Source organism: Anoplopoma fimbria, chromosome 7 (assembly GCF_027596085.1).
Source record: "Anoplopoma fimbria isolate UVic2021 breed Golden Eagle Sablefish chromosome 7, Afim_UVic_2022, whole genome shotgun sequence".
Classification (NCBI taxonomy): Eukaryota; Metazoa; Chordata; class Actinopteri; order Perciformes; family Anoplopomatidae; genus Anoplopoma; species Anoplopoma fimbria.
The window spans coordinates 4,791,116-4,815,140 of record NC_072455.1 but is presented as its reverse complement, the minus strand read 5'-3'; the positions used below and the strand labels follow the sequence as shown (position 1 = coordinate 4,815,140).

Below are 24,025 nucleotides of genomic sequence, written 5' to 3'. Positions count from 1 at the left end.
AGAATAAGTGGAGAGGAAGCAGAGAGTCAGAGCCTGGCGTCGAGTCCGATGAAGAGACACCGGCATGAAGAGAGGGAGACGAGGGTGAAGGAGTCGGAGAAGGTGGGGAAGGAGACGGAGACGATCAGATTAAGTCCGACGAAAAGAGGACGACGGAAGAGCAGAGCGGAGGCGAACAAAGTGAGGGATGAAGAGGAAAAGTTGGCAGCGATTGTGAAAGGGAAAGAGGAGCCCAGAGACACTTCTGAGGTGGAAACATCTCGCTGTGAATCTAGCTCAACCTCAACAAGAAAAGATGGAAAGATCTCAAAAGAAGTTCTTAAAGGCGACACGATCAGTGTGAAGGAAACCAGGACGAGTCGTAAAGAAGGCAGCAATCCACGTTATCCTGGCAGGAGACAAACACGGCTTTCCACAAAGTACAAAGACTTTGTCTTGTGCAAAACAAACACGCACAATCAGGAGAAGAGAAAGGAGAGAAAAGGAAAAAAACGCTAAGACGTGGGAGCAAGATTGACAATTATTGTGCGTTTTTTAAAAAAGACACAGAAAGTATGTAGAGAAATATGTCATGGTGGTGGGGGAAAAAAAAACCCACAGCAAAACCTCATTATAATAATTCACAGTTTAATTAATTGTTAAATATAAACAATATTCACGCACAAAAATGTAAGAATTCATTTACGTAAAAATAAACTTTTTGATTTTACAGAGTTTCTTTTTGCACATACCATTGTCCCGTTGAAAAAAAAACAAAAAAAAAAAAAACATACAAAAGAGGGAATTATATAAATATGACACTTTATGTAAAAAGGTAATGGAGTCTTTTAACAGCATCTGGAACAACACATGAAGAGGTTTTCTTTTGTGCAATTAAAAAAAATGTGCACTGGAAAACTTCAAGGCTTCAAATATATAAAATACACACATTCACACATCAGAGCAACAAGTATCATAATTTAAGTCATTCTTTGGTTTTTCTAATGTTGGCATGGTTGACTGTACACTAATAAAGATTTTAAAATATATCTATACACACACACACACACACTTTAAAAATACAATCCTTTTGTCGACCATTATTCTGGTTCAATATGTCCTGTTGCGTTCATAAGACAAACTTGATTTAAGGTCCTGTAAAAAAAGAGGAATCAAATTTTCTTCCTTATTCAAACTTTTTGTTGTGGTGGAGGGATCCGTTGCCGTCGTACACGTTTCTGTTGTTGTTCACGGCCTTCCCATCGACCAGCTGGGAGCCCGCCTCCTCGGGCCGCATGTACTCGTTCGCCACCCTCTGATAGGTCGGGTGGGTCGTCAGCACTCGCAGCAGATTTTCTGTGGGAAACGAGAAAGATTTAATGAGGATTTGAATGTTTTTCTAAACTTATTTGTCGCCTGATGAAACACACCAGCTTCATTGAGTAATTAAAAATCTGACAGAAGAAGAGTATTAAAGAGTGGAGGGATTAAAAAGGGAAGTCGGCAGGAAAAAAAACAAACTGAATCTTACCAAAAGTTTCTGTTTTTCTGCTACAGTAATATCATTTTTTTGACAGATTAAACATTTACTATTTTTGTGACAACATTTTTCTTAAGGGGCCCCTTTTCTATAATTTTCTATAACTAAAAACTGAAGACCCTGTGACATATTTTATGGACATTTCATATTGTGCAGATAGATGGATAGATATAGAGATAGAGATGTATATATATATATATATATATATATATATATATAGATAGAGATGTATAGATATATAGACACTGCATCATGATTTTTCTTCAATTATAAACAAGCATATATAGGCTTTTTTTTTTTTTTTTTTTTACAAAGTCTGTGTTTTCTTCTAACTTTTTTTAACTTTAATATCTTAAATAAAATATAAACTTAAAAAATAACAATAAAATGTAGTTTCCTTAACATAAAAGATAAAGGCCAACTGTATATTTTGAAGTGGTCTTACACGCTTAAAAACAAGAAGGCCTTGCGACACCTTGTGAGACTTAAGCGAAACCTTGTGGGGATCGGGACAAGTAAAGTAAACCTAAATAAACCTTAGCCTTTAAAAGACTATTTCATTTATATAGCAAATTTCTTTGCAGGTCAATGTAACGGGATGACGGTTCAGTCTCTTTAAAAGTCATAAAAAAGTATAATAATGGAGGCTGGTGAATCACAAGGGTCACTGGTATAAAGTAAACAAGAGGAGTCTGAGTGATTAGTTATTCGACTGTTATACTCCAACACTCATGGCTTAGAGATCCTCACCTGCTGTGAGCGGTCCTTGACTGGAGGCCTGTGTGTAAAGCTCAGCAGTGTGTCGCTGAGGAAAACCCAGCAGCGCCCCCATGAGGTCAGACAGCTCCTCTGCACTCAGACTGCCTCTGCACTCTCCGTCAAACAGCTGGATAAAAAAAAAAAACATGATGTCTTAGACACAAAAGGTCCATTTATCCCCCAGTCGTCAGAAACATATGCTGTAAAGAAAACAATAGGACTTACAGTGAACGCTGTGTGAAGCAGTGACTTGAAGCTGACCAATCCTGACAGAGCGGCAACAGTCAAATAGAGCGGCCTGAGGTCAACATTTTCATCCTGAAGAACAAAAATAAAAAACACATATTAGTGCATGTTTTTGGACATAGTTTCTACTCATGTTTGTGTTTTGTTTTTTGTCTGTACGAGCAGAGACAGAAACTGGTATTTAACTGATTTGCTAGTTGATGAATTACTAAAGAAACATGCAGCTTGCAGATCATTTCATCCAACAATCACATGGCTTGCTTTAGTATCTTTCCATAAACCTTGGAGCAGATCATCTCTAGAAGGTCTTCACTATTCTATAAGGAAGGTATTGTACTCAGTAAGCATTTCAAACAACCACTCTGAATAACATTCAACAATGTTTTGGATAATAGACATCTGTACATCTTCTGCAGTTACTAGTAGCTGGCTTTCACTGTGAACCATGGTGCTGTATTAACTTGTAACTTTGTGCCAAAACTGCTTAATTATCTACAAAAACCACAAATGTAAAAACCAGTTAAAATGCTAAAGAAGTAATCTCAGTGAAACACAATAAAAAAAACCTGCTTCTACCTTGGAGTAAATGTCACAGATAGTGACGGCGGTCTGCGTATCCGTCAGCCCGAGGATAGAGGCGAGCTCCTCTGCGCTGGCCTTTGACCCCTGAGCTCCTGACTGACACCTGTCAATCATTCTGTCCAGTGCTGCCTCCACTTCATGTGCTCCCAGACTGAAGGAGAGAGAGATGAAAAGAAGAGTAAGGATAAAAAAAAAAAAAAATAAAAGAATTTCACAGGACTGATGCCAGGAGACAAACTTCTCTCACCCGTTTCTGCGCAGCAGCTTGAGTGTTTCTTTGGCAGGAGACTCCAGAGGGAGAGAGAGACCACCCAGCTTATTGACAGGAACTCGGCCCTCCATCACATAATCTGTAGACGGGAGTCCAAGGGCCCTGAAGCACAGCAGAGAGAGGGATTATTAAAAGACATCTCAAGTAGTCTGTACTGTGTGTGTGTGTGTGTGTGTGTGTGTGTGTTAGATAAACAGCCCAGACATGTTGGCAGTGATTTATTCTGTTCTTTTTTTAAAAATGGAGGCTGTTCTTCATACCATAAGTCCTGTTGAACCGGTCTAACACTAACCCTTAAAACCAAGCGACCAGATTCAAGAGCGTTCAACTTTGTGGTTCATCGCTCAGCTGTGGACTTAAAACACAACTGTGTGTTTTGGAGGAATTTAATCCAAAAGTGAAATATTTAATTGGCAGAAAAACAAATGTAGTAATCCAATATCCGAGACAACTACTTTAAAAAAGGAGATTAAGAGATGTCACAACTCCAAAACTTGGTCCAAATCACAAGATTTTTTTGTGAGCGATGTGAAAAAAAAAAAACATGCATGTCACTGATATGTACAACCCCCTCCCCCCAAAAAAGACACACTACTGGTCTTCAGTGCTCGTGATAATCTAAACAGAGCGACACAGCATGTCAGGAATTTTCTTTCCATCCTTGTTGCCAAAGTAAACTTAAAAAAATAAAAATAAATAAAAAATAAAAAAGGCACTATCCGTTAAATAAATATGGCTCCACTATAAACATCTAGTGGCGGCTGTAGGAAACTATCACAACAACAACCGAGTGTTTGTTGGTTTCTTCCAGATTGAGAGATTTCCAAAAATGTATAGTTAATAAACAATACAATAAATAATCATAATTTATCATACATTATAATTTACTTTATGTTATGCTATAGTGCTGCAATATTCATTTATTTTGTCATACAACATTACGCCTTGTTTTTTTAAAAATAATTTATACTGTATCTTCAGATTTGATTTTAACACTTAGTATCATCACTTAATCATAGTGGATGGTATATTAATCTCTCATATAAGATACTACTTTTATTTTTTTATGTTAAGATGTCGGCCATATTATCTGCCCTGAGAATTGTTTTTGTTGCTGCTGTTGTTTACATTTCTTATCATGCAAAAAAAAAAAAAAAAAATGCACTACAGGAATGTACTAATGTTTTTCTTGTGTTGCAAACTAGATACAACTGTGTTTCGTTGTGCATCCCTGTGTTGTCATAATGACAATTAATGATCCTTGAATCCTTGAAAGTGCAACACTTGTTGTGGTTACTTTATTTATATCCTTCTAATTATGTTTCTACTTTTTTTCTATTGATTTGTACTTATTCTTGTGCTGCTGCAACACCTGAATTTCCCCTCAGGTCATCAATAAAGCCTCATCTTATCTTAAACTATTACCAACTGTACCCGATATAGTGACTCACATAGTGACATAAACCATAAAACAAATGCATATTTCTGCTACTTACTTGGCCATGAGTTTCTGAACATTGTCTGCGTACAGGTTGGGGTCATTCTTCTCCTCCTGGGACGGTTTGTAAACTGGAAGGAACTGAGGCATAAGGGAAAAAAAAAAGAAAAAAGACAGCCATTGTTAGCGTTCACTTTCACCACTGGTGATAAACATGATCAGTCGTGTGCCATTTTGTTGCACCTGTTACTGCGCCAAACAGTGATGTCATAGTGTACTGAGCACACACACAGAGTACACCTCTACATCACAGCAGCGTGCGGAGAACCTCGACCACGAAAGGTCAAAAAAACGTTGACCTTTAGTGGTCGAGGTTCTCTCTCTGAAGTTACTTTAAAAGCCACATTTGAACAGAATATAACGCAAACTGTATTATTATTTTTATTATATTTGTAATGAGATGATTTGATAGGTGAATGATCTGGTAAAACAGTCTTACCTCAACAGTCACGTTGGTGTAGAACTGAGAAGTTGTGTGCCACAGTGACTCAATCCTAAAGAGACAAAGAGACAAAGTTATATTTCAAGTTAAATTTTAAGATTAAATCACTGGTTTTGTCAATGAAGTCTTGTGGCTTTAAAGAGAGCAGAGATAACTGCTTCAGTTTCCCACCATAAAAGGCTCTCAGAATGTGAGTAAGTGGAGAAAGAAATCTTAATATAGCATACACTTATGACATTTTTTTTTTTTTTTTTTAGGTCGGCCTACTTTTAGGTATCGTTTTACTGTTGCCCCCGTCCAAAGCAGATTCTTCAAACTTCATCTACTGTAAGTAATACTCTGACTATGGATAAGTGGATCATACCAAGGTTTGTGGTGGGCATTATGGAAAACATTTTCTTTTATGGTATGTAATTTGATAAATACAATTTTGTGGAAAATCTAAAACAAAACAGTAATGTTTGTTTTTAGCTAATCCAGCAAATAAACTACAAACTATTAGATACTTTACGACAAAAAAATAATCACAAAAAAAAAAGCAGCAATGCTGACATAACATGTCCCAAAACACTCAAGAGATATTAAAAAGTGAAAGCTACCACAGTATAAATTGTAAATACATTGTCATATCACCAAATATCAGCTTCTTATTAATGCGACATGACTTATGTGGCCAGAAATGAATTTCCAGTACACACCCAGTTTACAGTCAACTATACAACACCAAGCCTTAACTTATGCCGTGTAATAAAACTATCCTGCCATAAATCCTCCCTTATGGAGGTTATAATGCTGAGTTTGTGTTTACACAGTGTTAAAGAGATGTTTATTTAACTTTATGGTCATTGTGAAGGCTGCAGTTTGAGGTGCTATTGAACTGCATGGCACTGAACCAGACAGGTGTTTCTGTCAGAGATATACCAACGGGGGTTTTTCACAAAATGTGTAAAAGGTTGAAGTAAAAATGAAGTTACTGAGCGGAGAATAGAGGAGAGTTTAAAAAGTACAAAGTCCTGGAAGCTGTTAAAATGTGATCCCAAGCTTATTCAACTTCCACCCAACAGCAGGTAGAAATCCAGAGTTTTTCTTTAACCAAACACAGCCACATTAATCAGGAAGTTAGTTAAACTCACCAGCTTGTTCCTTTGTATGTCCAGCGAACAGTATCCTGAGGAAGAGTCATAAAAGGATTGTCATCAGTGGACACAAACAAGGTGTGAACAGAAGGAAAAACAAATCACTCTTTTTGTAACAGCTGGTGTTGTTTTTAGCCTGCGAGTCAGTATTTGTGTGTGTTGACTTGGATGCGGTTTTGAAAATCACGTAAACAAGCACGCACAAATCTCTACAGGTGTGTAGTCGAGATCAAAATGAATGCCAAGTTTGAAGCTGGGTGTGGTCTGAGCAAAGGGCCCCCGAAAGAAGAAGGGTAGGAAGTGGTGAACGTAGGAACGAGTAACAGATGTGTGTTAAGAGTAAACAGTGACAGAACAAAGCTACTCCTGTGTGTGCATCGCAACAGGGATACAGGTTGCCCAAGTTAAAAACAAAACAAAACAAATGGAACTAGGAGGTTGTTCCAGTGACATACTTTCTGACCTCCTTTCATATCTGTTTTAGATTATCTCTAAAGATCCTAAAAGTTTAGATTTAGATGAACGACCTCCCTTTAGCATGCAGTAAACAACGGCTGTGGCACATGAGGTAGAGCGCTTGTCCCGTAACCACAAGGTTGGTGGTTCAAACCCCTCTACCGGCAACATGCCGAGGTGTCCTTGAGCGAGACACCTAACCCCAAGTTGCTCCCCGGGCGCTTCATTGCAGCCCACTGCTCCTCCGGGATGGGTTAAATGCAGAGAAATAATTTCCCCATTGTGGGACTAATAAAGGATTTATTATTATTATTCTGCTAATCTTTGCTTTATCAAAACACAAAGCTAACTTCTATTCCGGTTGTGTTTTTAATCATCTCATAACTATAATAAGTGAGTGCCCGTAAAAAAAAAAAAAATAATAAAATATATATATATATATATATATTTTTTTTCTTCTTCTTTTAATTTAGTCCATTAGATATTCACTCATTTCTTTTTTGTTTTAATTATTTAATCATATTTTAACTGTCTCAGTAAAGCAACTTGGTACTTTACTGGAAGGAGTACGGAGCGGTCGTAGGGAGATAAAATATTACATGAAAATTACATGAAATTACACAATGTGATATAATAAGTGACCATGAGATAATTGTTTAAAAGAGAGCCAGCAGACCAGCCTTTCTGCCTGAAGCATGACGTGCAGTGCACCTGCTTCAAGTATCAGTATGTCACCCTATTGCAGAAGATATAATCCTTCTTAATTATCTTTTACTAACGATAATCCCTTTCGAAGCAAGCGTTGTTAACATCCTCCCCTCGCTAAAGTAAAGCTTAATCTATAGCATCTATAGCTATCGACAACAAAAGGACAGGTGCATTAAGCAGGCGGCGGCTGCTGGAATTAATCACTTGGCTTTGTGCACTGACAAAATTATTTATTTACTCAATTCATCTCAACAAAACGTTGGATTATTTCATTTAATTGAGGTTACTGGTAAAGTTTTTGTACATATAAAAAGGAGGAGGTAAGGTTTTTATTAGCTTTTTTTTGTTTTTAAATCAGTGAATTATGATTTTCTCTAATGTTATATAAATGCCTTTTGTTTGTTTCGACTATAAAAGAGACCTTGCTAGAGTTGATTTAAATGTTTTCTTACTATGAAACCTTAAAAAGTATGGCTCCAAAATAAAGGGCATTACTTCCTCAGTCACCTTCGATAGAAAGGTGATCCAATCTTTAACAGGAAACATGGAGTATCAAATCTGTCTTCTCAATTATCGGTTGTCATTACAAACTAGTAGATCAACCTGCCACCCAAACAACTTCACTCACCAGCTTGTTGGGGTAGCGCAACAGAACAGGTTGGACCGGAAGTCCGGGGAGGAAGGCACCTGATGACAGAACAAAAAACTGAGACAGAGCCGAAAGACTAGAACGAGAGAGAGAGAGAGCAACAAAACAACCAGTCGCTACGCCCTTTTTCCTCCAACGCAACACACTTTTTTGTGCTCCAAATGTACAAACTGTGGTATGTTCAGAGTTGAACTTCAAGATAAACCAGATGGGACTTTAACGCCTTGACTCACCAGGTTTAAATTTGATGAGAACGCTGCCGTTGGTTGTCGTTCCCTCAGGAAACATCAGCATCTAGGGTCAAGGGTTAAGAAATGTCAAGTATTAGAAGTTTTACAGTGTTTTTGTCGACTTTCGTGGCCATAAATCACAGAAACAACCCTCTACTGACAATGCATCTTCAGCCTTAAGTGGTTATGTACAGAAAATAATTATTTCTCCTATAGGAAAACATTCTGTTGCTGAGGTTACCGTTGTAATTCCCTTTCATTAAAAATAATGCAATAAGCAATGCATTAACAGGAAGCAGATTCGTGTTTTGTTCCCCTCTTTACCAATCTAGCAGATCCAGCTCCGATCTAATCTTGATCAGCTGTTTGCTTCTGCTGAATCAGAGATACGGACCACAAGCAAAGACGTAGCGGTTTCAATAAGGTTGGCACTGTTAAACTGCTAAAGGGTGGTGTTCTTTCTGGCATTCCCCTAATTGCTCCAATGTGTGATTGGATGGTTTGGTAGTAATTGCCAGTTTTATAAACAACACTAAAGTCAAGATGGAGGCTTGATAATGTATCTGTCGCACCCGATTTTGTTTTGTCAACAACAGCTGAAAGTAAAAGCGTTAAGTGACATCTCACCTGAGGCCAGTATCCGTTGGAGGTCAGCCTCTCTGTGACCTGGGCGACTGCCTTCCTCCTCGACTCTGGATCCTTCCTGCTCACCAGCACAGACTGGTTGAACTCCAGCAGAGCTGAAAACACAAACCAGACACAAACTCTTACACAAGAACAAAAAAAATCTGAACCAGAACCAGAACTAGAGGGAGGAGTGAGCCAAGAGAGCAAGACAGGACGTTCCAAAGCAGGCAGAGGCAGATTAGAAGCCAAAACAGTGAGTCAGTTGTTTATCTTGTGACTTCCTTGCATACTTTCATATTCCTCAACCCTTCTCTCCAGTCTAAATATTATTCTAATACTGTAGGTGGTCTGCCAGTTTAGTTAAAAAACTAATTTAATAAACATTACGTCATCCAAGCTGCGTAGTTACAAAGAGTACTTCATTTTTGGCAGGGTGACTACTGATATTTTTTTACTATTTCTCACGCGCCAAAGCAACTTTATTTTACTGTCTCCCCAGTCCCCTACCTGGAAAATAATGCAGTTTACAAGGACAAGGAGTAAGACAGAGCAGTTTTGATGCTTTTAAGTTTACATAAACTTCTATGGAATCTTGACATTTAATAGAACAAATTATATGATATTAAAAAAAACAGTGTGTTTATGTAAAAGGACAGTCAAACACACCGCACACATCTAACGCAGAACAGTGTGTGACTGACCAACACATGTCAGACAATCAATGTCACTTACACCTGCATGCATGACCTAGACTACAAAAGGAGACTTCAGGAGGGACTTAAAGCAGTGGGTAAAAAAAAAATATTCAATTTTTTCTTATAATATTAAAAATTATAATATTGAGAAAAGATTTAGAAGAATTTCCAAACATTTAAAACCAGAATGGGAGCTGTAGCTGTGAGGTTTCTGAAATAAGTTGTTTATTGATTGACTAATCAATCCCTTCACTAATTGTTACAGCTCTAATTTGATCATCTATTAACATGTTGGTTAATCTTTGAATCAGTAATTTCGTCTATAAAATGTATAACAAGTTCCGAGCCCGAGGAGATGCGTTCATGTAGTTTGTTTTTGTCAAATCAACACCAAATATTCAATTGAACGTGACGAAAAACAGAGATATGCACAGAATGCTCACATTACAGAGGCTGTAAAAGCCCAAATGTTGTATTTCTGCTTGTTGAATGACAAACAATTATCTGAATAATTGTTGTTTAATAATTTCCTGTTGTGTCTGCACTGGTTGTGTAATCAAACTGTACTTCAAGAAGCTGTGACAAACAAAAAAAGAAGATGAAGTGTGTCTGGGTAACAGAATCCCGTCCCCCTCACCTCCTACGACCGGCAGGCTTGTGTTCTCCGACCGCGACACCACCGTCGCCAGCTGGGTCGGCACCAGAACCACCATGTCCATGAAGGTGCTGTGAGGCGCCACCACCAGCACCGGGGCCTCCTTCAGGTCCGCCCTGCGACCTTTGACCTCCACCCACAGGAAACCCAGGAAGAAGAAGGCGAATCGGCTCAGCCACCGCATGATGGGGTGGAGGACCCAGAGCCTCCAGCCCTGGACCGGCTTGGAGCGCTCCTCCTCGGACAGGCCGGCGAATCGTAGCCGGGCGAGGGGCCACATGATGAGGAAGCAGAGGGCCGAAAGGGGGACGCGGATGGGGAAGAGGACGATGCCCTGGATGATGCCCTAGAAGAAGAAGACATAAAAAATGTACATTTAAAACATAATAATCACAATTCACCATCAATTTCAGAGGTTTTAGATGTGATTTTGCCATCAGCATGGTGAAAATACTCTTTCAAAACATGTTATTTATGTCAGCAATGATTGACCGCCCAATGTGTCAATCATAGAGTTACTCTGCGGTGTGTTGTTATCATATGTCACGCCTGTCCAGGCCTGAATCATTTATGACTTGGCTGTTTTGCTTAGGCACCAAAGTCAGATAGGGAAATGTCAAAAACTCCTTCTTCTCTTATATTCTGATATGGAGAGAGAGATATATAAATAAATAAAAAGGGTAAACAGAAATAAAGCATGTTAAAATGACCATATAAGGGAACTTTGAGTTTAGACAGATGTTAAATGATCTCTTGTTGTAGACTAGTGCCAGTATGCACTAGTGATTATATTTTCATTTACATTTAAATCTGCATAAAACTATTATGCACAAGCCTGTAAGATATTAAAATATATATACATCAGCCTTTATTCCCAAAACACTTTAAGCAAAAATTAAAACAGATAATAAAAAAAAACATTAACCTTTACAACACTGATTCAAACACATAGATTTTTAGAGATTCTTGTATTTATGACTGTAAATAAATGTGCACCAGTCATTAATGATATTATAGATGGTGTAACTCTTAAAACAATGTGATTCATGGTTGTGTATCTGCCTCTGTGCTTCTTGGCAACCATTCATTTTTAAACATTTTCTAACACTTGTTGATCTTGAACGTTACCCTGATCCTCTGTGCATTGGTCAGCTTCAACTCGTGGATGAACGGGTGTGGATACTCCGGCGTTGCCGAGTGACCGTCACGCCTCTCCATGACGACGGGGGTGGCCAAACCTGACCAACACGTTTAAATAATAAATAAATATTATTACTTTTTTTTCTTTTTAAAAATAGAAGAAAAACAAGTATCTACACTGCCTTATGCTTTAAAAAAAATAATTCTTTATTTATTTAAAATATGAGCAAATATACGTTGTTCTTGTCAGTTGACAGCTTTTTTTTTAAAAAAAAAAAAACGGTTGGAGTGTCTCGCAGAACGTTCTAAGTTCTAACCGTTGAAGTTCTAACCAACGGTTGGAGGAGTAGTCCGGCCAGAAAACGGTTAAAAAAAACAAAATGGCAACTTAAACCACGCACAACTATAAACTAAACACAAATAAAAAGAGTTCCAGGTTAAAACATGTCTGTTTTATGTCCTCCAGACACGGTGAAAGCTAATGAACGCCGTGGAGAGAGACTGCCCATCCTTTCTCTCTTGTACTCTCCTCCACACCTGGCCCGCCCCCTCCGCAGCCCGGCCCACCTCCACTCAGGGGCGGGTCAGTCCGGCCAGACGAACCGGTCCCTGAGACCATGGAGGAGAACACACTGGGGGGTTGTATGGAAGTTAAATTAGTTAAATGTTTGATTTAAAAATAAATATATATATATATATATATATATATTTTCATAATGAAAAATATATGATATATATTAAATGGTTAATGAAAAATATAAAAATAAATTAAATTAAATTAAATTAAATTAAATTAAATTAAATTAAATCTACTTTGTAAAACGTATAATCTCTAAATCAAAGCAGATACCATGGTGTTATTAAAAAAATATATATATATATATATAAAAATAAATCCATGGTTAATGAAAAATTAAAAAATCAAAGCAGATAAATTAAATTAAATTAAATTAAATTAAATTAAATTAAATTAAATTAAATTAAATCTACTTTGTAAAAATTATAATCTCTAAATCAAAGCAGATAACATGGTGTAATGGTGTGTAAAAAAACTTGCTAAAAAAATCTAAACTTTTATATATATATATATCCATGGTTCATGAAAAATATAAAAATAAATAAAATTAAATTAAATTAAATTAAATTAAAATTAAATTAAATACATTTAAATCTACTTTGTAAAAATTATAATCTCTAAATCAAAGCAGATAACATGGTGTAATGGTGTGTAAAAAAAAAAAAAAATCCTATAATATTATAATATATTTAAAGTGCCAAAATCAAAATGTAAAATATGTCTCATTTGGTAAAAATAAATACTATTAATATTAGAAGACTGGATTGTGATGCATTAATGTTGTCACCAATGTTGAAGCTAGTTAATATTATTAATCTATAACAATATATAGTTAAAATTAGAAGTTAATTTATATTTTGAATCAATAATCTCAATCTGCAAAGTAACCAGTAACTAAAGCTGTCAGATAAATGTAGTTGAGCAAAAATAAGTGAGATATTTGCCTTTCAAAATGTGGAGGGGAAGTATAAAGAAACATAAAATGTAAATACCAGAATAAAGTAAAATTACTTAATTATGGTACTTGATTACATGTACTTTGTTACATTCCACCAATTTCATATAATAATGCAAATTATCATAATACTAATACAGCATTTTGACATGATATTAGGTCAAAAGTCAAAATCTTTCGCATAATTATTATTTTATTTTATATTATAGTATTTTGGCTTTGAATGTAACATTTTACCATGACTGTCTATTTTTATATTTTCATTTACATTTAAATCTGCATAAAACTATTATGCACAAGCCTGTAAGATATAAAAATATATATATATCAGCCTTTATTCCCAAAACACTTTATTAAAACAGATAATAAAAAAAACATTAACCTTTACAACACTGATTCAAACACATAGATTTTAGAGATTCTTGTATTTATGACTGTAAATAAATGTGCACCAGTCATTTATGATATTATAGATGGTGTAACTCTTAAAACAATGTGATTCATGGTTGTAAAAGTCTGCAACCCCCACTACCAAAGCTAAAAAAAGTTGACATGAAAGTGGCAGATTACCTTTAAATTGCAGTAAAAGTGCACAACTTTGTTTGCTTTCGATCATCGTGTTAAGGGGCGTTTGGACAATCATTTGTTAAAATCCTTTCAGACTTATTCATGCATGACTGTAACAAAAGCCGTTCGAGCTCTGAGCTACCCGCCTCTCAAGTTTTCCCTTTGCCCCACCTGACTGCCTTTGTTCTCCCAGGGTGTTGCTACTGATACCAGAACACACACCCACAAAGAAGAACAGTAACCTGCAGCAGGTAGAAAAAAAAAAGGAACGTTTGCAGATTTTCTTTAAAAACTGCATTTTATGTGTTATTTCCTGACAGAATTTTTACACAATGAAAGCTAAATGAACTACTCATAGGTTGCCAAGTTGTCAATGCAATTTACCACATTTTTTGTAAGAAGTTATAACTAGATTGCCTCTTTTTTGACACCAGGGGCATCATTTGGCTTTTAAAAGGAAACTTTTTTTTAGATCTCCAGGTCATGTCCCAGAGTTCAGACCAGGAAGCAGAAGCAGAGTCGCAGTCTTTCACACCTCTCTGCGCTTCCTTTGGAGCAGTTACCCACCCAGTTACCCACCCAAAACCCTATAGAGACTGTGTCTGCCCCACGGCCACTTCAATTATTTAAAGTCAACAGAAGAGGAGTTATACAAAATAACTTAATAAAAGTTAAGGCAACCGATGCAACAGTGCATCAAAACAGGACAGTTAAATGTGGACTCTTAAATATTAGATCTCTGTCATCTAAGGGTGTACTTGTAAATGATTTAATATCAGATAATCATATTGATTTATTTTGTCTTACTGAAACCTGGCTGTGTCATGAAGAGTACGTTAGCCTTAATGAATCAACTCCTCCAAGTTATATTAATACTCATATTCCTCGAGGCACAGGCCGAGGAGGTGGAGTAGCAGCTATCTTTGACTCAAGCCTATTAATAAACCCTAAACCTAAATTAAAGTACAACTCATTTGAAAGCCTTGTTCTTAGTCTTTCAAACCCGAGCGGGAAAGCATTAAAGTCAATTTTATTTGTTATAGTGTATCGTGCACCAGCTGCGTATTCTGAATTCCTATCTGAATTCTCAGAGTTTTTATCTAGTTTAGTCCTTAAGACAGATACAGTTATTATTGTAGGGGATTTTAATATTCATGTGGATGTGTATAATGATAGCCTTAGTACTGCGTTTGGTTCATTACTAGATTCTATTGGCTTCTGTCAGTGTGTACATAAACCGACTCACTGTTTTAACCATACCCTCGACCTTGTTCTGGTTTATGGTATTGAAGTAGAAAATGTAATTGTCTCTCAACAGAACTCTCTTTTATCGGACCATTTTCTAATAACCTTTGAATTTTTTCTACCAGAGTGTACGCCATTAGGCAAAAGTTTCTACACTAGATGTCTATCTGATAATGCTGTAGCTAAATTTAAAGAAGCGATTTCTTCAGGGTTTTATTCAGTACCATTGCTCAATATAACAGAGGACTCCTACGCTAGCTTTAGTCCGTCTCAGATTGACCATCTTGTTGATAGTGCTGCATGCTCACTGCGAATGACACTGGACTCTATAGCTCCTCTAAAAAAGAAGCTAATAAAAGAAAGGAGGTTTGCTCCATGGTATAATCCTCAAACCCGCGATTTAAAGCAAATATCGCGAAAACTTGAAAGGATATGGCGTTCCACCAATGTGGATGAAGCGCTGGCGAGACAGTCTTAAAATATATAAGAAGGCACTCCGTAATGCTAGAGCAGCCTATTATTCAGCATTAATAGAGAAAAATAAGAACAACCCTAGGGTTCTCTTCAGCACTGTAGCCAGGCTGACAGAGAGTCACAGCTCTGTTGAGCCGTGTATTCCTATAAACCTCAGTAGTAGTGACTTCATGAACTTCTTTAATGATAAGATTCTAACTATTAGAGAAAAAAATTATAATCTACTGCCCTCAACCAGTACCGATCGATCCATAGCTGTAGAACCTGAAATATATTTAGATGGCTTTTCTCCCATCGACCTTCAACAATTGACTTTAACTATTTCTAAGTCTAAACCTTCCACCTGTCTCTTAGACCCGATTCCGACTAGGCTGCTTAAGGAAGTTTTACCTTTAATAGCAACTCCTTATTAGAAATTATCAATCTGTCTTTACTGACGGGCCATGTACCACAGGCCTTCAAACTAGCTGTAATTAAACCTCTTCTTAAGAAACCTACTCTTGATCCAGAGGTGTTGGCTAACTATAGACCTATATCTAACCTTCCGTTCCTCTCTAAGATCCTTGAGAAAGCAGTAGCAAATCAGCTCTGTGACTTTATGCATAACAATAGTTTATTTGAGGATTTTCAGTCAGGATTTAGAGTGAATCATCGCACAGAGACGGCACTGGTGAAAATTACCAATGACCTTCTAATAGCTTCAGACAAAGGACTTGTCTCTGTACTTGTATTGCTAGACCTTAGTGCTGCATTTGATACCATTGATCACCAAATCCTATTACAGAGATTGGAGCATCTTATAGGCATTAAAGGAACCGCACTTAGCTGGTTTAAGTCGTATTTATCAGACCGATCTCAGTTTGTATATGTAAACAATGAAAGCTCGATGAAAACCAGGGTTAGTCACGGAGTTCCACAGGGGTCTGTTCTTGGACCTATTTTATTTACCTTATATATGCTTCCCTTGGGGAATATTATCAGAAAACACTCAGTAAACTTTCATTGTTATGCAGATGATACCCAGTTATATCTATCAATTAAGCCAGACGAAACTAACCAGTTCTCTAAACTTCAAGCATGTCTTACGGACATAAAAACCTGGATGACCTGTAACTTTTTAATGTTAAACTCTGAAAAAACAGAAGTTATCCTACTAGGCCCAGATCACCTTCGAATTCAATTATCTAACGATATAGTTTCTCTAGATGGCATTGCTCTAGCATCCAGCACTACCGTTAAGAACCTTGGAGTTATCTTTGACCAGGATCTGTCTTTTAACTCTTATATAAAACAGATCTCAAGGACAGCCTTTTTTCATTTACGTAACATTGCGAAAATCAGGCAAATCCTGTCTCAAAGTGATGCAGAAAAACTAGTTCATGCATTTGTTACCTCTAGACTAGATTACTGTAACTCCTTATTATCAGGCTGCTCTAATAGGTCTCTTAGATCTTTACAGTTGATCCAGAATGCTGCAGCACGTGTTCTAACAAAAACTAAGAAAAGAGATCATATTACTCCAGTATTAGCTTCTCTGCACTGGCTCCCTGTTAAATCAAGAATAGAATTTAAAATTCTTTTACTTACCTACAAAGCTCTAACTGGTCAGGCACCGTCTTATCTTAAGGAACTTATAGTTCCATATTACCCAACTAGAGAGCTGCGCTCAATCAATGCAGGGTTACTTGTGGTTCCTAGAGTATATAAAAGTAGGATGGGAGCCAGAGCCTTCAGTTATCAGGCTCCTCTTCTGTGGAACCAGGTTCCAGTTTCAGTCCGGGGGCAGACACACTCACCACTTTCAAGAGCAGGCTTAAGACCTTCCTTTTTGATAGCGCTTATAGTTAGGGCTGGTTCAGGTTCGCCTTGGTCCAGCCCCTAGATATGCTGCTATATGCCTAGACAGCCGGGGACTACCTAGGATACGCTGAGCTCCTCTCTCCTCTTCTCTCCCTCCTTCTTTATGTATTAATCTCCTATTTATGCACATTACTGATTTTGCTTCTTCCCCGGAGTTCTTGTGCTTTCGCCTCGCAGGTTCCCAGGAATCGGGGTTATATTTGGACTGTCATCGTGCCACCTACTGAGGCCCTGCTGACACCCACTACTACTACCACTATCATTATTAGTCACATTACTATTATTATTGCCTGTACTATTACGCTTATTGACTTGCTTGTACCCTGGAGTCTTTGTGCTTTCTCGCTTCGCAGGCTTCTATAAATCGTGGCTGTACCTGGACCGTGGACGTGCATCCTGCTACGGCCCTGCTGACACCGACTGCTACCACCATTATTATTATTACTAGTCACATTACTATTACTATTACCTGTACCATTAAGCATTTTAGCTTTACTTCCACCCTGAAGCCCTTTTGCTTTCTCGTTCTGCAGGTTTCCATGAATCGTTGTGGTACCTGGACCGTAGTCGTGCCTCCTGCTGTGAGCCGACTGACACCCACTGCTACTTCGATTATTATTATTAGTCACATTACTATCCCTATTTTCATGGCTATAATTCTACTGTAATAATTGCTGCTGTTATTATAAGTAGTCTTATTATATGAATCATTTATGTCATATACATTGAATGTGTTGTATCTAAGAACTGTTATGCTGCTCATTCTGTACACATGACATCTATTGCATTCTGTCCATCCTGGGAGAAGGATCCCTCCTCTGTTGTTCTCCCATAGGTTTCTTCCTTTTTTCTCCCTGTTAAAGGGGTTTTTTAGGGGAGTTTTTCCTGTGCTGATGTGAGGGAAGGACAGAGGATGTCGCATGTGCACAGATTGTAAAGCCCTCTGAGGCAAATTTGTAATTTGTGATTCTGGGCTATACAAAATAAACTGAATTGAATTGAATTGAATGTCTTTGCTTTATTATTTTATTTCTCAACAAACACATAACAGATGTTAATCCCCAAATTAGCAGATAAAATATGGATAAAATACAAAAATGGGGGTACAATTGTTTAATTTAATTCCATTTTTTCATATCAATAAATGTCATGATAAAGGCTTTTTCCAAAAAATTGATTGACAAACAGTTTATAGATTAAATAAGGATGTAAAAATGTCAATTTATGGCTAATCTAGCGAATTAAATACATGAAAAAAATGCAGAAAAATAAGTTAATAAATGAACACTTCCTCACATTGATGCAAAATCATGTAAATGCATTATTTCCATTAAACTGATCTACTCATTGTTATGCAACAAAACGCACAGCGGCCTAAAACCACCAGATATTGAACCGAATTTTGCAGTAAACGGTACATTTGGGAGGAAAACGTTTACCATGTCTGATGATATTAATTATCATATTGCACAACTCTTCTTGAATTGTTTACTCATGATATCTTATTTTTTTGGGTTGTGACTGAAACAGGTTATCAGCTTGAGTAAACATGTTGTCTTTTTTCCAGTTTCCCACAATGATTGCTCAATCAGTGTTACTGAAGAGTCTGATTGCTGGCGGTGTTTAGGATCAGAATGTACTTCAGTGTGAGATATTTTCCTGACTTTCTCTGTAAAACTAACTTTAGTTTGAGCAAAGGTTGTTTGGATTCCACTATTCAAGACGTACACTTTTAAAGCAAACAAGTCTGTCGCTTTTTCACATAACGAAAGTATATTTTGTCCTTAAAATACTGCGATATATAAAATTCCCAGAGCAAACTTCAGCTTTATAATTTTTTCATCCAACATATTTATTGACACAGTTGAAAACATGTTATTGCAGCCAGTCATTTATTTCATAAAGTATAAATTAAACAGACTCATAAATTAGAACGGGTTAGTAAATGTTACTGGCTAATGTGCAGAAATCACAAGTTTTAACTACAAATTAGAAAAAAAAAGAATGGGAAAAAAAAAAAGAAATTACTACTTTATTGGAATAAAACATAATAAGACATGTTCCTAACTAAATGAAAATGTTATACAGTGTGTCCATTGTTATAAAGGTCTGTTTTAATGACATTTACCCTCTAAATTAAGTTCTGTATTCTGTAAAATAACCTAAAAATATTGTTATTGTTAATTCAACTGAAAAAGAAACATACAGTAGTTAAACTTGATCGTCTGCTGGACTTTAAACCTTTATTCAAATATGAATGGGGAGCAACAAAGATCAGAAACATGAAGCAGAGCAGCAGGATGAAGTAATCTTTAACGTTTCTGTAAAAAAAAAGCAAACAAAATGTGTGTGTGTGTGTGTGTGTAACTGCCGCTGCGGAGAATGAATCTGTCGTGGAGAATGTACAGTAAATAAAACTCTGTAAATATCTGAATCTGGTCTGTGCACGCTGCTTCATCCTCACAACACCATCCCTCCGCCCATGATCTCCATCCTCTGTTGAGAAGAAGAGAGAAACGGTTAAATCAAGTCTGTGACATTATAGAGAAAGACATCAGGTGGACGATTGAATTTACATTATTTATAAAACTGTTTATAATGGAAAGAATAGCTTTTATCATACGACCGCAACAGTAAAAGTATAGCTTTTTTTATTAAATACTTTCTAAACTTTTTTTAAATGTCTTTATATTTAATTTAGGATTACATTTGGCTGCATATTGCCTTATAAAAATCAAAAAATAAAACAATAAAAACAAAGCAAGGTTAAGTATCCCGGCAAAAACTACTACTTATTAGAGCCTGGCCCATAACTCGGCCAATTGCATTTTATAATCAAACTGTTTCTGTTATCATAATTCATAAATGGAATGATGAATCCATTTGACAGTCCTTTTTATTTTTAGCAACTAACCCTCTTCTCCTCAAGAGGGCTTTGTCTTTGAAAGGCTGCCATTGTAAATAAAGTTTGTTCTTAATGACTTGCCTGGTTAAATAAAGAGAAATTAAAAGGTATATTCTCCCCTCTACTGGCCTAAACGTGAACAGCAGCCAGAATTTATGAGGATCAGATACCAGAGTCAAAACTAGAGGCAGTGAATCAAGATTAAAAACACCAACAAAGTAAGATGTAACGTATACAGACAGTCTGCAGCAAGCGGCGTTCAGTGCTGCTTACCTGAGGCGGTCCTATGAAAGCCAGCCAATCAGAGGAGTGTGTTGGGAGCAGCCCCATGGACTGACACTTGTAGATGGCCAACGCCGAGCCCAGGAGGTTACCGACCAGGTAGACGAGGCCCTGGAGCCACTGCTGACTGGAGCTCTCCAACAGCTTGAAGGCTGAGACACAAAAAACAAACAAAGGAATGAGAGACATGCCGGGAAACTCTGACTCAGTATTGAGCTTCATGTGAAAAGAAAAACACTGGGCGAAACAAAAAATGAGGGTTTCCATATTCAGATTTGACTAACTGAAGGATGTGAATGCTGGATACTCACTGGCAGACATGGACATGAGCGCCTGAATGGGCCTCCAGGCCATCATGCAAACCATCATGATGGGGAAGATGGAGATGGTGTTTCCAGACATGTACATGATGAACAGGTTCATGGGGATCTGTTTCAGGGGCCCGAGAGCCACGTCCCAACAGCGCTGTGAAGACAAGAGTCAGAGGTGCAAGCTCAGCATTTTTTTTTTTATTTAGGGCGAAACATTTAGATATTTTCTCACGTGTTACACTACCGTATGAACAATTAATCTGAACAACTTTCTTTGTGAGGATAACAAAATAAACACCACAAAATACACAAATTTAAATGAATTATTGTAGTTTTTTTTATGTCTGCTTTTTTTTTTAAAAGATAAAAAAAAATCTTTTTATCTTTTTATAGCATTGCGTACTTAGTTTATCTTGTTTTATATATTTTGTTTTGGCTTTTTAATCACTTTTATTATTTGTTTTTATTGTAAAGCACTTTGTGTTATAAGATGCTAGATAAATAAATGTATAATTATTATTATTATTTTTTTTATAATTTTCCAGATATCATGCAATAACTTTCACCTGGTCAACTTTTGTGGTACTTTATTTACTTTTCTTTGCCTCCATTTGTGTTTGCCATTCATTTAAGTATATATGTGTATAGAGGACGTAAAACTAAATGTAGCCTGAATTTAAAAAAATAGCACACTGGCAAAATAAAGAACATTGTCTATATTTCCAAAAAAGAAAAAGGAAGTAAAGGTTCTCCTTCCTGCTTTACCTTCTCCACCAGGTTCTTGTCCGTCTCCTGGATGCTGGTGTCGGGGACGGGTTTCTCAGAGAAGCCGATGGGGTAAACGACGTCTCCCTGTCCGCCCTGTCGGTCACCACGACTCCTGCAGCACAGAGAGTTTATCTTTCACTTGAACGTCTGTCCTACTATTTCATAGATTGCTGTAAGTGTTTGGATGTTCTCTGTTTTGTTTACCTGGTGTTGCCCAAGCTCAGCTCCAGAGCCCACTTCATCCTCCTGGCCCCGCTGCCTCCTCTCGTCGACAGAGCTCCTCCTCCTTGTCCTCCTGGAGACGCCATGGCAACCGGCTTCACTGCTGGACTTCAGAGATAGAAAGCAGCTACAAAGAGAGATAAATAAAGAAATAAACACAGCAGAAATCAGATGGCCAGAGTCTTATATTTTTGTTTGGCGTCAATGAAAACCAAAACAAACCCTGATAAAAAAACAGATTAACAATAACATAAATGGTTGTTTTGTAATGTGCCAGTGTCATAAGGACTCGTTTTAATGAAAACAATCTGAGGCAGACCTGTTAAACAACACATATGTGAACATCAACAGGCCAAAACAAGCCTTGAACCAGTAATAGGCCCTGTTTTTACAGCAGATTTAGTTAAAATGATAAATACACTTGTCACTTGTCTCTATTTAACCAATAAGATAAGCTAAGCTAAGATAAGATAATCCTTTATTAGTTTTACAGGATTTACAGCAGCATAGGGTATAGTGCAAACAAGAGACATAGTAAAAAAAAAAACAAGTATTATAAATAAGCAAATAAGCAATAAAAACAGTAAAGAATCCACAATAAATGAAATATTATACAGTCAAAAGTTTGGACACACCTTCTCATTCAACTACTTTGAAGAATCTAAAATATAAAACATATTCTGGTTCCTTCATAGTTTGGATGTCTTCAATATTAATCTACAATGTAGAAAAAAAAAATTAAATAAAAACAAATAAAAACCATTGAATGAGAAGGTGTGTCCAAACTTTTGACTGGTACTGTATATACAAACATAATAACTATTATTGCACAGTGTATTTGTATTGCACAGGGTTTTAGTGTCATGTGGTGTACTGGGATATATATATATATATATAGTACCAGTCAAAAGTTTGGACACACCTTCTCATTCAATGGTTTTTCTTAATTTAAATTTTTTTCTACATGGTAGATTAATATTGAAGACATCCAAACTATGAAGGAACACATATGGAATTATGTGGTAAACAAACAAATGCTCAACAAACCAGAATATGTTTTATATTTTAGATTCTTCAAAGTAGTTGAATGAGAAGGTGTGTCCAAACTTTTGACTGGTACTATATATATATATATATATATATATATATATATATATATATATTATATATATATATATATATATATTATATATATATTATATATATAATATATAGATATATAAAGAAATATATATATAATATATATATAAAGAAATATATATATATATTATATATATATATAAAAAATATATATATGTTATATATATATATAAAAGATATATATAATATAAATATATAATATATGTAATATATATTATATATATGTAATATATAATATATAAATAAAATATATATATAAAAAATATATATAATATAAATATATTATATATGTAATATATATATGTAATATATATATTACATAAATGATGTGCAAACATCAAAGAGATGTTTGCACATCATTTCACACAGAAAGGACCCAACACGACGCTTTAGGATGTTTTTAACACTTGACGTCGTCGCTCAAACATGACGTTACGTCTAAAGTAAACCCTCACATCGTCACTTAAAATCAACCTTACCTTATAGAAGCATCAAAACGAATAATATCTGTTTAATAAATCGTTATTATTCGGGATGAAATTAGCAAAAAACAAATGTGTCTTGCTATGCATGGAAGTAAATCGACCCCTTGTCGCTGTCTGTTTCCGGGGCACGTAATGATGACGTAGTTACGTCGACGTTCCGGATGTTGCGTCACTCCTGCCCTCTAATGGCATTTCAGGAGAACACAATTTAAATTCTCAAAATAATACATTTAGTCAATATTGGTAGAAAAAAATATATTCTGTACAATAATAATAATAATGTATATAACAAATAAGTTTTATTCAGCAGGGGTTCAGTAAGAATACTTTTTTTAGATAGTTATTTAATTGTTTTTACTTTTAATTTATCGCTCATCCTAGTGTATTTGCAAGTTGTAATGTATACACAGGTATATTGTTTGTTACTTGCTATAACTGTTTGAATAAAGTTTATTTAAAAATACTTAAATCACATAATTTACTGGGTAAATTTTACACGTTATGTTTTTTTATTTCTCCTTATTAAACTTTAACAGTCCTCATAAAATTGTTAATTTACTTCAAGACTAAAGAAAAACAAGCTTGTTATTTGCTTTGTCTTGTAAATGTTTTTTTTGAATG

General features: G+C 36.2%; 2 protein-coding genes across 3 annotated transcripts; both read right to left on the bottom strand.

Annotated features, from left to right (window-relative positions):
- Positions 1-662: 662 nt before the first annotated feature.
- lpcat4 (lysophosphatidylcholine acyltransferase 4) lies at positions 663-12,119 on the bottom strand. Of its 2 annotated transcripts, none has more exons than XM_054601008.1 (14): positions 11,850-12,119; positions 11,602-11,711; positions 10,456-10,819; positions 9,124-9,236; positions 8,500-8,560; positions 8,246-8,304; positions 6,451-6,485; positions 5,315-5,369; positions 4,874-4,956; positions 3,354-3,479; positions 3,101-3,257; positions 2,504-2,596; positions 2,270-2,405; positions 663-1,335 (listed from the first exon to the last, which is right to left on the bottom strand). In XM_054601008.1, exons 2-14 carry the CDS (start codon positions 11,689-11,691, stop codon positions 1,166-1,168), a joined length of 1,542 nt encoding a protein of 513 aa, XP_054456983.1. In that variant the 5' UTR covers positions 11,692-11,711; positions 11,850-12,119; the 3' UTR covers positions 663-1,165. The 2 variants fall into 2 exon arrangements, with proteins under 2 accessions (XP_054456983.1, XP_054456984.1); XM_054601009.1 differs by having other exon boundaries at positions 11,931-12,119.
- Positions 12,120-19,520: 7,401 nt separating this feature from the next.
- Positions 19,521-23,527, bottom strand: emc4 (ER membrane protein complex subunit 4). The gene is made up of 6 exons (XM_054601006.1): positions 23,399-23,527; positions 21,762-21,906; positions 21,555-21,669; positions 20,790-20,943; positions 20,470-20,630; positions 19,521-19,787 (listed from the first exon to the last, which is right to left on the bottom strand). Exons 2-6 carry the CDS (start codon positions 21,863-21,865, stop codon positions 19,752-19,754), a joined length of 570 nt encoding a protein of 189 aa, XP_054456981.1. The 5' UTR covers positions 21,866-21,906; positions 23,399-23,527; the 3' UTR covers positions 19,521-19,751.
- Positions 23,528-24,025: the final 498 nt, after the last annotated feature.

Bases quoted from the DNA above. Each gene is read 5' to 3' on its own strand.
- lpcat4 (XM_054601008.1), bottom strand. From the start codon at position 11,691: ATGGAGAGGCGTGACGGTCACTCGGCAACGCCGGAGTATCCACACCCG. The intron at 5,370-6,450 runs GTGAGTTTAACT...TTGTCTCTTTAG, and splicing joins ACATACAAAGGAACAAGCTG to GATTGAGTCACTGTGGCACA. The intron at 2,597-3,100 runs GTAGAAGCAGGT...TTTGTTCTTCAG, and splicing joins TCTGTGACATTTACTCCAAG to GATGAAAATGTTGACCTCAG.
- emc4 (XM_054601006.1), bottom strand. From the start codon at position 21,865: ATGGCGTCTCCAGGAGGACAAGGAGGAGGAGCTCTGTCGACGAGAGGA. The intron at 20,944-21,554 runs GTAAAGCAGGAA...TTGTCTTCACAG, and splicing joins ACAAGAACCTGGTGGAGAAG to CGCTGTTGGGACGTGGCTCT. The intron at 19,788-20,469 runs GTAAGCAGCACT...TCTTCTCAACAG, and splicing joins CTTTCATAGGACCGCCTCAG to AGGATGGAGATCATGGGCGG.